The 15,684-nt window shown below is 39.9% G+C and overlaps 2 protein-coding genes across 2 annotated transcripts; one reads left to right on the top strand and one right to left on the bottom strand.

Moving 5' to 3' along the window:
* Window positions 1–12,172, top strand: LOC106640559 (uncharacterized). Its single transcript, XM_014354631.2, has 6 exons — window positions 1–695; window positions 8,758–9,011; window positions 9,085–9,765; window positions 9,832–9,939; window positions 10,018–10,182; window positions 10,502–12,172. Exons 1-6 carry the CDS (start codon window positions 686–688, stop codon window positions 10,889–10,891), a joined length of 1,608 nt encoding a protein of 535 aa, XP_014210117.1. The 5' UTR covers window positions 1–685; the 3' UTR covers window positions 10,892–12,172.
* PCNA (Proliferating cell nuclear antigen) lies at window positions 11,921–13,758 on the bottom strand. Its single transcript, XM_014354633.3, has 4 exons — window positions 13,321–13,758; window positions 13,061–13,226; window positions 12,837–12,981; window positions 11,921–12,686 (listed from the first exon to the last, which is right to left on the bottom strand). Exons 1-4 carry the CDS (start codon window positions 13,539–13,541, stop codon window positions 12,433–12,435), a joined length of 786 nt encoding a protein of 261 aa, XP_014210119.2. The 5' UTR covers window positions 13,542–13,758; the 3' UTR covers window positions 11,921–12,432.
* Window positions 13,759–15,684: the final 1,926 nt, after the last annotated feature.

The following is a 15,684-nucleotide window of genomic DNA, read 5'->3' as shown; positions in this document are numbered from 1 at the left end:
CACCGAGCGACAGAGACGTCTAGGCCACATTGTACGCATAGACGCGATAACGCCAGACCATCCCCACTACCTCGTGTTATATTTTTTACCTTATTGTGTTGTTGTTTTATTTTTATCGATATTGTCATCGGTAACAACAACAATTGTGTCGTGGTCGCAACAAAACTCCTACTATAATACTGCTGTGATGGTGTAATTTCATTTACCAAAATTATACTTAACGATCTTCCGCGTATGAATACGTTTGGTTCGGTGGTACACGCTATTGTCGTTTGTTTTTTGCGCATATTTTCGCGAGTGGAGTTTCTCTACCCTCGTACACACATACTCATCTCTTGACTTCCAGACTGGCATATTTTTTTCTTTTTTCTTTTGTTCCAGTCCAAAGTGCGTGCCATAAAAGTTGGCTCATCGATCGATCGATCGATCGATCGACAAATGATCTTGCCATTGTTTGTTCGAGTATGTATGTATATATATAAAATCAGTGCAGTGCCGTTGATTCATCGATCGTGTGTTAATGTACCAGCGGTGCGTAAATGCTATTAGCGCGTACTACTCGACTGTCAGGGGAAAAATAAGAAGAGGAAGAGAGAAGGATCGCAGACAAACGTAACTTGGTGGTTTGCCGGTATACAATTAGCCTCTTGTCGTGCATCATCAGCGTTAGTTGTCGATCGTCGCAATGTCGTCAGGTAATTTTTTGTCCAATTGCCATAACCCAATATACGAGTGATCCTTATTTTCCTTCCCAGCTATACATGGCCCAGCCTCTCTTTCTATCCCTCTCTCGTTGGAATCATTGATTTTTCTCAAGTCTCGCACGACAGAGAACACGCTATTGAGGCTGTCTCCCTCTTTCTCTCGCAAGGATAGATAAATATATGTATGCATGTATATATGTGCACGTAATGATCAAACACGCGAACTTGAATTTTGACGCAGAGGTATACACGATCGGGAAGGGCTGCTTTGTTTCTCGGGTTCGCGCGTTGGTGGGTTATTGAATCGATATCGGTAAGCATCGTCGCCTACGTGTATATGTATGTAGCGTATACACGTATAATGCCATTCCTGCACCCACCCTCGTTCGCCGGATTATATATACGTGTATACATCTTACACACGCCACATGGAGAGAAGAAGAGAAACAGAGGGAGAGTACGAGGGATCCAAACGGAATCATTGATCGCCAGCGACGGCGGTGCGATGCGAAAAATATATACTATACACGACTGCAGTCTCCGGCTCTCCTTCTTTCTTGCTCCCTTGGGGTATATAATATATATACTCGTTATATGTATGTGTGCGTGTTTTCTTCGATCGGCAGTATACGGAATACCTATCTGCCCCTTTGATATACGTATATCTCGTTAGCTCCGTCCGTCCTCTCTCTCGTTCTCTCGGTGTAATATAGCAACTTGGGGCATATTATATGCGAACGAGTTTCCGCTGCAGTGTCATATACAGATTTTTTTTTTTTTTTTTCTCAAGGTCCTAACCCAGGTTGGTCGATTTGTACGATCGAGAAAAATAATTTTAGGTTACCGGTGGATTTTTTAATTAAAAAAGGTTTTTTAAGGGGATTGGTACTTGTACTTAACGGGTGAATTAGTTTCATAGTGGTTGTGTTACCTCTTTTTTTTTTTTTTTAACGCACATGTAGGGGGAAAATAAAGAGACGATTGACAAAGTTGTGCGTACTTACCATTTGTACATAGATATGCGGTTAACGCAGCTTACCACGGATAGACAAAGAACGCGTCTCGTGTGTGTTGTTCTGCTTTCAAGATTTACACACCGGAAATCTCGCTCGTATAGTCCAGGTTATAATTTGGAAGTCGTCGGAAAAAATATTTAGATTTGGTTTTTTTGCATGATATATTAAGCAAAATTATTTCCCAAAAACAAGTACATGTGTTGGCAGGTCTCAAATTTGGTCAAAAATTGTTTGAACAATTGCTGTTAAACAAATTTCGTAAATTGTTTATTTTTTCTCGAAAAAATTTTATTTAGGGTCCATGGACTATTAACAAAAAATATCTCTTGCAACTTTTCTTTAAAGTTAATACTTTCTGACATGTTAGTTGTTAAAGTTCGAAAAAATGCGAAAATGGCTCTTTTCATCCATGAAAAATAGTATGAAAAAACAACAATTTTTATGCTGCCAAAGTTCTCAAATATTCTGTACACATCCTTTAACATACTCCCAAAGCGTTTTAGGCTATTATTTTATATTGTAAAACCTTGTTTTTCAACTCTGTTTTGGGCTCTCTGAAAAGACGAAAAAGTATATAATTATATGAACGAGAGGTATATATAATATATTTTATAGGTAAACAATATATTTTTGTAGCCCATATATTTTTGAAGGTTATTGTAGTACAGTAAACTTCAAAAATGAGTTTGATGTTTAGTTACTTTTAAAACGAGTGATTTTGTATAAAACGTGAGAAGAATAAGCCTCAAGTCTGACGTACACACACACAAAAATTAACAATCTAATATGTAACTTCGAGTTAACGAAACTTAGAAACAATGAAGTTATTCTCTCTGAAATTTTAACTGGTAGTATTAACCACACTGAAGTTTAATATATTCGTGTTTTATGCAATTCTGGAAAAATTAATCGAATTCCAAGTAAAAATGCGCTTTTAACGATACTATATTATACCCATAAAAGATTTAATTTCTTGAAATCTATACTTATGAAGCTATGCCTTCTGAAATTTGGACATAAGATTTTGAGTGATAAAAATAGCGTATCATAGTTTTTTGAAGAATTTTTGTAAGAAACAAAATATCACGACAACCTCCTTTCAATTGACCATTTTCAGATAGGACTTGGGTCGTTGGGCAAAAAATTTATTTCTTTCATAAAAAATTTATTTTCACGTAACTAAAGTCTATGAACATCTTTATTCGTTGATCACGTTATTTTCTCAAAGAACGGGTTTATTTAAAAGCGGAAGATTAATTTGAGAAGTAAAAAAAAATTATTTTGTTAAAAAAGATACTCTGATTTTCCCACAAAATTTGTGGGAGATCACTGATGTTGTTTCAAGGAGGATCTAGTGCAAAAAAATCGTCTAACAAAATCGAGTATGTCGTGTAACTCGATTCGTAAATGATGATTTAAAAAAAAAGGAAACATCCGGTAATAATCCAATGAAAACAAATTATTTTTAAATAAGCGTAGAATAAATAACCGTTATCAACCATAAATGGGTACCAAAACATGATTATTTTTACTAATCAGAACTGAGCAGTGACAAAAGCTCGATTGTAATGTCAATTAATGTTAATATTATCGTAAAATAAGCCCCAAATTCATTTTAATCAAAGTTTGAAAATTGATGTACAAAGCAAGCACAAAAAAATCATACTATGTTAACCACTCATGTACAACAAAAAAATATATTTTTAATGATATTTTTTAATCAGTAAATTTCTTGAAAGTATACAAATATTTTTAAAAACGTACCTGCACCTGGTTGTAGAACTAATAATATATGTGGTTTTTTGATTCATTTCAAATCTACAAATACACAGAACGACTCACAGATCTTTTCGGATTATTTAGCAAAATAAAAACTGTATCAGGAGAAGGAGATAAAAAAAGAGCAGATAAATCGAAAAAGGGGGCAAAAAAGGTGGAAGCTCACGCGAGTACTAGGGGGGGTGGCTGTGCGGCTGCTACTGGCTGTATAGATTGATGTCCTGCGTCCCTCTCCTCCTTTCAGCCGTACACAAAGATAATCGCGACGAAATTCACGATCGATCGTTGGCTAATATAAGTACAAGAGACAAAACAACGAAATACGCATAGGCGTACTTTGTCTTTGCAAATCGAGTTTTATCCATGCAATTATTATTATATTATACATACGTACACCGATTTAACCGTACACGCAAAAATGAAGCTATAGAGGATAGATTTAGAGCGAAAAGCTGGTATAGTTCTTGCCATCGTTTAATGTTTACGCAAATATCTTGTTTTAGGTCGGGTTAAGTTTTTTTTTTTTTTTCCTGCGAAACTGCTATAACTCTGGTTTACGTATGTAAAGGGACAGGAGAATGTGTTTTTATTCGGATTTATTTGGAAGCTGGTGGATGGAAATTTGTTGTATAATTATAGAAGATTACTCTCAAAATTTTCAAAACTCCATGTTATACTTGAAGAGTCCCGAGTACTAGAAAAGCCCAAGCTATTTAATGAGATTGAATGATGAACAGATGATTGTATAATGTACTTACAAAAATCGAATGAAAACAAATATTTTTAGTTGATGCTTTCCATCAGAGATAAAAAAAATTTTGTTAATAATTTTGGCTAATTTTGTTACTTTTGATCTTCAATTAACGACTTCTTTAATAAATAAACACTGCATATCCGTGTCGATGAATGTTATCGATCAAGATGTTAATTGAAACATTATAGCGTAAACCAAATAAATGTATTCGTGAAAATATTATGATGATATCGTAAAAATTTTACAAAGTCATTAGTGAAATTTGATTTGTTAAAATTGACGGTAAGCTTGATTCACAGTTTCATCTGTGCGCTTGTTTTGAACGAGGCTTGAGATAAGCTTCTCATTTTTTGTTGTGTCTGTTGTGTTTGAAGAATCGTCTTACTTGAATTTGTTGCAATTAGCTACATGTACGTCTCATTTTTTCACGAACAAGCTAATTTTTCAGCTGAAATAGTATATTACGCACATAGGCCGAAAAAGTAAAAAAAAACCATCAAATCTTTCGTGTATTATCGTTGTGCAACCGGGAATGTGCACCTTTCACCCCACCGTCATAAAAAATAAACAAGATACATTATTTCGTACACAATTAATTCTGGTAATTTTAATGTCCATTGTTTCACATTTATTTACTTCATAAAACTTTTAATCCAAGCTAACTTAAAACCTGGGATCCACTTAATGAATTTTAGCTTAAAAATTAGATCAGTCTTTTGTTAGTTTAGTTTTTGAACTCACTAAGGTGGTCAAGAATAGTAATATTTACATTAACAATAGGTCTCTCAGCTTTTGAGATAAGTGGGCATACAGTAGGTTCACGATAAACTTAGTGTGTCAATAATTCTTTTTACTTTTTTACGAAAAACCAGCCAAGCGCAAAACACCGAATTCTACTTTGTGTAAACTCTCGAAACAAGGCCTTGTACCCTCCTCTAAGTTTATTAAAATGTTGGGGTACATGACCCATAATTTTGGGAGTACACGAAGTAAAATACTGTATTTAACGATTTAGCGGATAGTATTTGATGGCTATAGGTTCAGTTTCGTTTCTCCTTGCACGTGGTTGATTTTTTCGATTACTTGATCTTGCATCAGCTGGAACAGCAACGATGATGATTGGTTGAGTCAAAAAGTGTTTTATTGTTGGAATCGTTGGAAACTCAACAGCTTATAGATTTACCAAATAAATGATTTTGTTGCTACAGTTGATACCAAGTAGATGTTAATTGAAGCATTCGCGGGGCAGTATCATTCCGCGAGCATGGCCACTCTCGTCCGATATTTCTTGCAAGACTTTTGTTGTGCCCCACCACTTATTTCAGCAAAACCACGCCGAGCAATTAACTATCAAGGGTTAATTGATCAGTGCCTGGCCATTCACGCAACTTAATTTCCTTTCGTAGTCACGAGTCGGTATTGACTTGTGTATGATATATTATGAAAACGAAATCTGTACATTTCTCTTCTTCTCTCTCTTGCTGTGGTGTCTTAATGAGACACATTGACGCAACACGAAAACACTTTTATTTTTATCGTCACGTGCTTGCGAATTATACCTAATTTTTCGGTAAATAACGAGCTACTGATGTTATTACGGTTACGTCCTGATGCGACTGATGGTGAATTAGGTCTCCTAAACTACAATATTTCATAGATAAGATGGGATCTGCTGATCTGGCTCGTGTTCTAGAGGTGGTGCGATGTTAATAACGTATGTTTTGCTCTCCACTGGTCTGCCTTCATTAATTAATTATTGTTGAAGCATACATAATTTACGATCTCTTTTATTGGAAAAAAAGCAAGTTGACTCTGTTCATTTGGCTGTTTCGTACAGTAAATCACTTTAAACTCCCAATTAAATTCTTGTTAAATTGTACGATATTAATGATGGATAGGATGGTGTGTTCCAAGATAAATAACGCCATGGTACATCTAATTTGGTACAGCTGTTGAAAATAACATTTTAACTCAATTGCAACATTACTTGGACAAAACTAAAAAGCAGATAATACAAGTATCAACTTGAAAAACTAAGTTTATTGCTAATCACATTACTTAAAAATAGATGAAAAAGTGTAAAATATAGCCATGGATTGAAAGGCGCGTGGGATGCACGCAATCGGTATAATAACGATCAGTTTCGACAAGTGCAGTTTAGTGTATCTTTGCGAAAAACTCACACCCAAGACTTGTATACACTTTTACCAACGAAAAATCTGCGACCCCCTTGAAACGACGATAACGACTTATCGGACAACTCGACCAAAAATCAGGTACTTGTATCCCGATGTGCAAAATTGGCCATCGTTTGCCATAAACGCGGCAGCTCTCCCAATCAGTTATACAAATCGTATCCCCGTTTGCTTTTAGCTATACTCGCGTAATCATCGTACACGTATCTCATAGAGCTTGGAAGCGTATAGTGGAGAGCAGAGAATAAGATGGGGGTGTACCCCCCCAGCCCCTCTTCTTATCGTTTTATCGCCGTCGTCTCGTCGCTGCAAGGGGGACGACGACTGTGAATATCGATCAAGTGTATATGTTTTGCTGGGCTCAGCTCTCGGGGAGAAAGAAACAGAGAAAACGAAAATACGGGAATATGGATGTGTAGCCCCCCCGGGCGGGGTACCCGAGACCGAGACTCCGGTATTGCGGGATGGGGAGAGAAAAAAAAAGGGAGTAAAGAGAATTTGAAGTTCTGCCGATGGCAGCGCGCGCTCGCCCTTATTTAATCGTACGCGCTCGATATTTGTAAATTAGATTGGCACGTTGTTGCTGCGGTTCTCTCTCCCTTTTCTGCTGAAAAAAAGCACGCCGTCATCGTTGTGACCATCGGTAATTTCAGTGCTTCGACTCGCGCGAGGGATGCGACTCTGCTTTGATTAGCTCCTTCTTCGCTTTCTCAACTGGATGATTTTTTTTTTGGCTTAGTATACGATTTTATTGGCAATTCGTCGTTTTTCAGCTTTGCTTCGATTACTATATCCAGTCATCGTTAAGCTGAGTTATACTTCATCTCAAATAAAAATCAAATAAAAAATAAAAATGGGCTCCTTGAACGTTTAATGTCGCTATCGATCTTAAAGCCTATGCATCAGATGACGCAGGGGATAATTGTTGAAAAAGCCGACCACGTGCGTGGCCAATTATCAAAAGTAGTTAACCGAATCAATCAGACTTTCTTATCACTTGAAAGTGCATTATTACTCTATTGCGTATCAATAAAAAAATGGCACTATTTTTCGATTTGTGTGAAAAAGGGGCGTAAAAAAGCTACGAGGTGATGGTAACAGTACCTTGGAAACCGAGAAACAAGACGACGAGCTGCGGGGGAGCCGTTCCCCATCGCCCCCCCCCCCCAACCGCTCGTATACGTATACATGGCTGTGAGCGCAGTGTTACTTATTCCCTTCATGGGGGAACGGGCCGAAACACTGTCTGCACAACCGAGGATCGATCGCGGCTCCAACGCGCCGCGCGATCAATGCCGGGCTCTCCCCCCCCCCCTTTCGCTCCGTTGTACACCCTCCTCCACGCGAGCGTGAAAATGAATCTTTTTTTTCTTCTCTTTTCTCGGCTCAGCATCGGGAAAGTGCGGATTATTTGGCTGAGAGAGAGGGAGAGAGTGTTTGCGGGGTTCCGATGAAACATATACAAGGTCAGCGGAGATCAAAGGGTGCCGGGGGGCGCGAAGAAAAATAAAACGCGCCGGCCGGTCCCACGTTTCGACCGAATCATACTTCACATGCGCGCGGGGTCGTGCAATTTTTGGGGTGGGTGCGAAGTAAAAAAACAAAAAAAAAAAAAAATCATCCCCGCGTTCCAGACACACGGCAAACTACCAGCGTACAGTTAGTGCGTAATCGCGTTAGCCGTACACACAGTATATGGCTCCTTTTCACTCGTGTATTGTAATATAGCTGCTGGCATAGGTATTATATACATGCGGAGAATGAGAGGGCGGAAAAGGCGGTTGTTAGGGGGGGGGACTGCGCTCCCTTATCGATCAGTTCGAGATTTTCGACGGACCCTTTCGCCTCTACCCCTCGTTTTTCTCTCCTTCGTCGTTTTTTTTTTTTTTTTTTTTTTTTTTTCTCCTGTCGCCCCGAAATTGCCGCTCTTGTTGCGTTACGTGCCTACTCGGCAGCCGGCCGGCAAACTAATGCTCGAGTGGGAATTTCAATCAAAGTGCCTTTCCTCCTCCGTCACTCGCGCGATACTTGAACTACCAGCCAAATTGCAAGAACAATGCCATCAAAGACCAAATTGTACCTACTTTCGATATATCCTGGACATTAGGCGAAGTACCTTCCTGTATAATATATACAAAATATAGGATACTTGTCTTGGTTTAAAGTGCACCCAAATTCAAATAACTCTTACGTAACGAGATCCTTCAAAATTCTCCTTCGTTCTTTCATCCATTTGTGGCTCAATTGGACAATCTTTCCTTGGGTCACGTAAGCTCTACAACTTGTATGAACAATAACGCATGTTCCAGACATCACGACCGAAAAGATCAACATCCCGGCGTCCGAGAACTTTCAGCTAAAGTGGCACAGCTATGGAGCCCACCTGCACAGTTCGGTGGCGACGCTGTTGCACTCGGAGTCGTTCGCCGACGTTCTCCTGGCCACCTCGTGCGGCAGACACGTGGCCGCGCACAGGTTCGTCCTGGCCGCTTGCTCCTCGTACCTCAGCCACATCTTCCAGACCTGCCACTTTGGCGCCAACACTAACGCACCCATCATCGTCGTGAGTACATGCGTTAGAGTGCACGCACCAATTTTCAGCTGCAAAAAACATCGTATCTTCCTTTATCAATCAGGTGCTGCCCACGGAGATCGGTTACCGAACCCTCAAAATCCTAATCCAGTACATGTACAGCGGCGAGACGACGGTGACGAACGACCAGCTGGAAGGTGTCCTGAAAGCCGGTGACATCCTCCGGGTGCGCGGACTCTGGCGCTCGAGTTCCAGCGGGGCCGGCTCGAGTAACACCAGCAGCACCAGCAGCAGCAAGAAGGAGAACATCCAGTCGAACAATCAAAAGCTCGCGCGGGACAAGTCCCAACCGGGTCACAACACCGGGAGTGTCGCTGCCACCAACGGCGGTGGCCATCACATTCAGAAGATCCGACTGGTCCAGCCGGTGGTTGACAAACACCCCGAGCAGTCCAGTAACCAGACCCAGGCCAATATCCAGCAACAGAACGCCCAGTCGACGTCGAACGGCGTCGCCCAGTCGAACGTGCTCAGGATGTACGAAAAGAAGACGGCCACCACCACTGGGGAGAAGGAGAGGGCGCAGGAGACCGGCAGAGGTATCATCGTCGAGGCCACGGAGTCTGGTGGCAAGAGGCTGGTGATCGATCTGGAAGCCAATTGCGGTCAGGAGCAGTCCAAGAACAACAAGGAGAATGTCGAGAACGCCAACGGGAAGAAGCGCAAGAACACGTCGAGCAGCGACGTCGAGTCCACCAAGTCCAAGAGCGACGTCGAGGAGAACGTGAGTTTTTGTTGGGCTCTTGCGTGATGGGTGTAGTATAGGTACTTGATGACTTTTTCTTTGTAGAGTGAACTGAATCTGGAGATGCTGGTCAAGGAGGAGCCGATGGGTTGGGACGACTCGGTCGATCCGTCCGACTCGTTGGTCATAGATCACGATATCGACATCAAGCCTGTGGGTTCGCTGAAACTTACTATTCACGTTGGTTTCGTACAATTGTTTTATTAAAAAAAACGTTTGTTTCGTTGGTAGGAAATCGTGCACAGCGCTGATGAGGATGGGGACATCGAGGAAGAGGAGTACACGCCTTTGACGTGCGACATGTGCAGCCAAACGTTCAATAGACCATCCGATTGGGTTCGTCACATAGAATACACGCACGCCGACATGACGGAGAGTAGGAGAAGAAAGCGAAAGGTACGTTGTTTCCCCGATGAAAACTAGTTTTGATTAACTTTTGCGTTGTGCATGATGGTCAAACTTTTTTTTTCTACTTTATTGGGAGTCGAATATGTGTCCGATGAGCTGTTTTTGGAGCTTTTGTACATGTATAGGCGTAGTCAAGGGTTTCTTAGAGACAATCTTTGTCACTACCTGTATAACTGTGTTGCATCATATTTTACTGACTCGATACTTTTCTACAAGAATCGTACTAAATATATGGCAATCTATAAGATTGTTACATGTTACAACAAAAGAAAAAAAAAAGAATAAAGTTATTAAAACATTATTACAGGGTGACATGGACGACGAAAACAAAGATTTCCCGCCCCTGAAGTGCGATCTGTGCGGCAACACGTATCCAACGCCCCAAGAGTGGGTCCGGCACATCCAGTCGGAGCACACGGACGAACAACTGGCCCAGATAAACAACTCGGCCCCGCCGAAGCCCAAGCGCGTGCACAATTACCAAAAACTTTGCAACATTTGTCAGAAGGTGTTTCCCAGCCACGCGTCGATGATCATCCACCAGCGAACGCACACGGGCGAGCGACCCTTCACTTGTACTTACTGCAAAAAGGGCTTCAACGTCAAGAGCAACTTGCTCAGGCACTTGAGAACATTGCACGATAAATTCGTCCATCCGAGCCTCTACGGGAGCAACGGGAAGAAGAATTCCTCCTAAGAGTGAACGTAACTTTGAGCAGCTGGTGTTGTGGAAGATGAGAGCGGAGTTGTATACTTTTTTTTTCTGACAAATGCATTGTACGTGAATATGAATAAACAAAATAATTGAACGAAAAAAAAGTGGATGATGGAGAGGAAGGAGAGAGTGACTGCATGATGCATTATCAGTTGGAAGAAAAAAAAAAAAAAAATAAAGGGAACCGTCAGTGGTTTCGTGCCATATATCAAATTGAATCAAACTTTCCAAGCTTGTACCGTACGGCCAAGGTATTGATTGAATTTTTCGTTTGTTTTTGAATGATTGGGCGGATTATGGGGGTGTTTAGCTAGGGATAAAGATGGTTGCGATTTTTTTTGAGAACAATTGTCAGAGTTAATTATATGTTTGCTCATGTGAAGAGAAGGGACAATACCTGGGCTTTGAAAATCAAGGAGTCTGACAAATAATGCCAAAGTATTATGATTTTGTTGCTGTATTGAGAAGGAAAAAGAAAAGGAATAATTCTTGGATAAGCTTATTCGTAATGAAAAATTATGTTTAATGTGGAGTACGTTTAGAAGCATAATCGAGTGCGAGTGTGATAAAGGTGGCAAAATGGTCGAGTGATTTTTTCGAGTACCTAATACATAAGTCTTTGAAAATAAGTACTTGCGTGTAAAATAATTTTTAAAATTTAAAGTAAAATAAAAACGACAAGGGGAGGAAAAACTCAATTAAGGAAGAAAACAAATTTACCTACAATTTTAGCGATTACTCGAGAATCTTAAGATATGTAAGATTATAACGATATATACCTACTTCTTATGACATTCGTAGGTTATTTCATCCGTGGTCTTAGCCCACTTTAATCCGACAGTTCATAAACTAATTATGTATTTTTGTATTCAAGTAGCTTATACATCTTATGATAATAAATCCTCAAGTCTTGAGAGTTGACGTGGCGATTAAAATCTTGTTCTACATGGGACTTTGATCTTTTGACTAGGCTAGAGGAGGATAAAGTAAAACAGAGAGTATGAAACAAAATTTACCAAAAATTTTGAAAATATATATTGAGTTTTGTCTTATTCAATACAAAAAGCGATACTATCAAAATCAATAATAATGATAATAACAATTACAGTAAGACTATGTGAAGTTGGAGAGAGAAACACGGTCACAGTCAATCATACGGCGAGCGAGAATGTACATCGTTTTTTAACTCAATATATCTTAAAAAATGTCATCTTACTACAAATTTTAGTGTCAATTCTGTATTGCGTTAATACTGTGACAAGCCAAATGACTTATATGTAAAATTTCAATATATACTATCTTCAAATTACTTGTACAATGCTGAGAGTTTATTTATCGACTATAAACTTAAGATCCTATAAAAATTAAAAATATCATGTACATTCACTTATAGATACACATTCAACAAACAGGATACTTTCAACATGAGGTTGCAGAGTTTTGTTTTGCTCATCTATTTGTACAAATAAAAATGGAAAACCTGCTGGCTGATTCTTTGGACGCCGAGATGAGAGAAAGGAACTTTAATTTTCCTCTTCGTCGTCGATTTTGGGAGCAAGATAATATCTAATATGACCGATCTCGCCGATTTGGTATTCACATACGAGGGGTACGTCGCCGGACATCGAGAGCTTGACTTGTGCACAGAGGGGAGTTGCTTTGACGAAATAATTAAGGTACCTGCAGGCAAACGTGAGTTTGACCGGTTCCTGCATATCTATGATCACAGCTTCTTCTTCTTTGTCTGCTTCCGCCGTTTGGGCCAATTTAATGTTAGCTGCAAATAATACATCATAGCTCGTAGTACAATTAATACAACCATTATTACTGGTATTCATCCCAACAGCAACTTAATCATTAAAATGCTTCTTTACTGTACACAAGTGTCACATTTTACATGATAGAATGAATACTTTCGCTAACATACCATTTCCGTAATCTCCGGCCGCAGAAAACTTGATTCCTTCCTTAGAGCAAGCAATCGTGATAGCTTCGCCAAACTGACTCAGATCCTTGCATATTCTGGCAAACTCTTGGGAGGGCATTTTCACGACACAAGAGTAAATAGTTTCCTGTAACCAAACGCGTTGACATTAAGTAAAGATCACTGAGCATAAGAAGCTAGGGTATAAGTAATCAAGGAGTACTCACTGGGATGCCAAGGTGCTCTTGGTCCATGTTGATGAGCTTCATCTCGTACTCGGCCAGTTTCTCTTTGTTTGGGGACTCGAATATGAAGATTATGTTGTCGGGGTTGTCCGATGCCCTGAGGGTCACCGTGTCTTCTGAGCTGGCGCATCTGAGGATCTTCGTCATCCTGACCGACAAAGCAAGAAAAAATCCGCGCTTAGTACCGCAAAAAACGAAGACAAAGGCATATCCCGGATGTTGATAATATAACCTCAACTTACGTGCCAATGTTCATGCCCATGGAGACGTTCCTGTCGCACCTGTACTTGTCGAACCCGTCGCTCCTCAGGTTGAGCGAGACCAGGGAGACGTGAGCGTTGTCCATTGCCTGGACTTGCATTCCCGAATCCGAGCACTCGAAGGTCGCCTCGGTCAGCAGATCCTTGACGGCCTCCAGGACCTTCTTCAGGATCGCGCTCTGCGCTAGCCTTGCCTCGAACATTTTTGCTGGGTTTGGGTCGTTACTTTTGTCTTAATTTTCCGACAGCCGAGCCGACGTTTGTGTATTTTCCAGCGGGAAATCGCGTACAGTGTTTTTCAAGCGCAACAAGTTACCGGTACGACTCTCACGCGCGTGCTCGAAGAAATTCGGAGGGAGAAAAGCCCGCGCGAACGCGAAGTGATATGTTTCAGATTTACGGCCGGATGTAGATGGCTTCTGTTCTCTTTTTATTGTAAGGGTGCAGTCACATGGAGCACACGCAATCCGCAATATGGAACGGAAACTAGTTGAGTACTTGAGTTGAAGGCCATAAAGCCGCTACCACATAAGGGTGTTTTCCGCAATCGTCACCAGCAAGTAATTTAAGGTTGCGCTCTACGCTACCATGCATCAGGTCGGTAAGTCAACTATATACCTTGAATTATAACTGGCGCTCTGTTCCGTAATCTGGCCAGTTAAAATAGCAGACGACAGTCAACAGCGATGAAATCTTCACTTTTTTAGTTTTTTCTCGACTTTCACGTCGTCTGCTGTTTTAACTGCGCGCGCAGTTCAGACCATGCGGACATTGCGGACAGATTACGGAATATATTACAGCGCCAGTTTAAGGTGGCTCATCACATTTTTGAAAGTCGAGCCATTGCACCCAAATTGAAATTTATGTTAAAATATGACTTAACGGATGTACAGTTAAAATTTTAGGGCATGTTGCCGGCCAAAATCGAAAAATAATCATATTGAAAGTTTGAAATTTTAGCATTGGTCTTATGGAGCAGTCTGATTTTTTCACCGAAAGTGTTATATTTCGTAGGCTAAAAGTCGGGCCACAGTCTCCAGAAACTGAGAGCAAGTAGTTTAAATAATCCTCTTTCTAACAAAATCGCGAAAGTCCAAGATTACCGGTAAAAACAAAAAGATATAAAGTCTTGAAAGTTCTAACCGCAGGATAACCTCAATTTTGATTCTTGGCGCTAGCCCGGGAGATTCAAATGTCATATATAAGAATGTGGGCAAAAAAATTGTAAAAATGTTGTTTACATCTAAAACTGGAATGTCATGCTCGGTTTTGAACGCATATTATTGCAAAAACTTTGTGTAAAAATATTAAATAACAATAATTTAAATAAATAGGTTGAATAAAAAATAGTTTAATATAAAACTTTTATATTAATTGTTCATTTGATGACAACATAGCAGTAACGCCATAAATAATATAAATTCCAATCAAATAAAATATCCTTTACTTTTCATTACAAACAAATATTTGGCTTATTTTGTCTAATACTTTTGTGTTGGTAGTCACCCGTGGCTTTTCTCCAACATTCTCGCTTAGAAAACTCGCTTTTTTCCTCTCGTTCGCCTGATATTGTAATTAGCATTCATTTTTTACGAGCATTGATTTAATATTTACTGGTAAAAAAATACACACAAAACAAGTATAAGAAAGTTGACAGGTGCTGGAGCTGAGGCACACGCGCGAGTTCGTCTGCTTCGATAGGGACGTACGCAGCTTTTTCGATACCCTATCAATAGTAACTTTTTTCAATTACGGAATTTTTTCGCATTTTTTTGCTCATAAATCATGAATAAGACATGGCACAAACCACTAACTGTCTTTTTATTGGTTTATATTCAGTAAATTTATAATTTATAGAAAAGCCCCCCCGGTGCCCCTGCTTGATACGGCACCATCGTGATGAGCCACCTTAATTCAAGAGGTAGTTGACTTACTGACCTGAGGGTAACGTAGAGCGCAAATTTAAATTACTAGCTGGTGACGACGATTGCGGAAAACAAACCCTAAGCGGCGTTACCACCACGACCTACGTAACTTTACAGCCTCTGATTTTATCATTCTGGTAAAGAGAGCACGGTGTAAGATGTACGTAAAGTTATGTGTAGTAATTAAAGTAATTACTACTAAGTAATGCCATATGGTCGATTTCATTAAACCATATGAATATCTATATTTTTGGAGGTCGACTTTTGAGTAAAAAATAAATTGTAAACTTGCCGCAACCAGCACAAACTACGTCAACTTTTTATTATCTATCTGTAGAATTAGTTGCGGCTGGTTTATAATTATCAAAATGATTTTGCTGTAAATAGCAATAGTTATTTGGATCAGCGCCATCTAGCGGTC

Source organism: Copidosoma floridanum, unplaced genomic scaffold, assembly GCF_036245765.1.
Source record: "Copidosoma floridanum isolate Cflo_tuat_1 unplaced genomic scaffold, Cflo_Japanese_pri ptg000001l, whole genome shotgun sequence".
In the NCBI taxonomy this organism is placed as follows: Eukaryota; Metazoa; Arthropoda; class Insecta; order Hymenoptera; family Encyrtidae; genus Copidosoma; species Copidosoma floridanum.
This window is presented reverse-complemented; position numbering and strand designations above follow the sequence as displayed.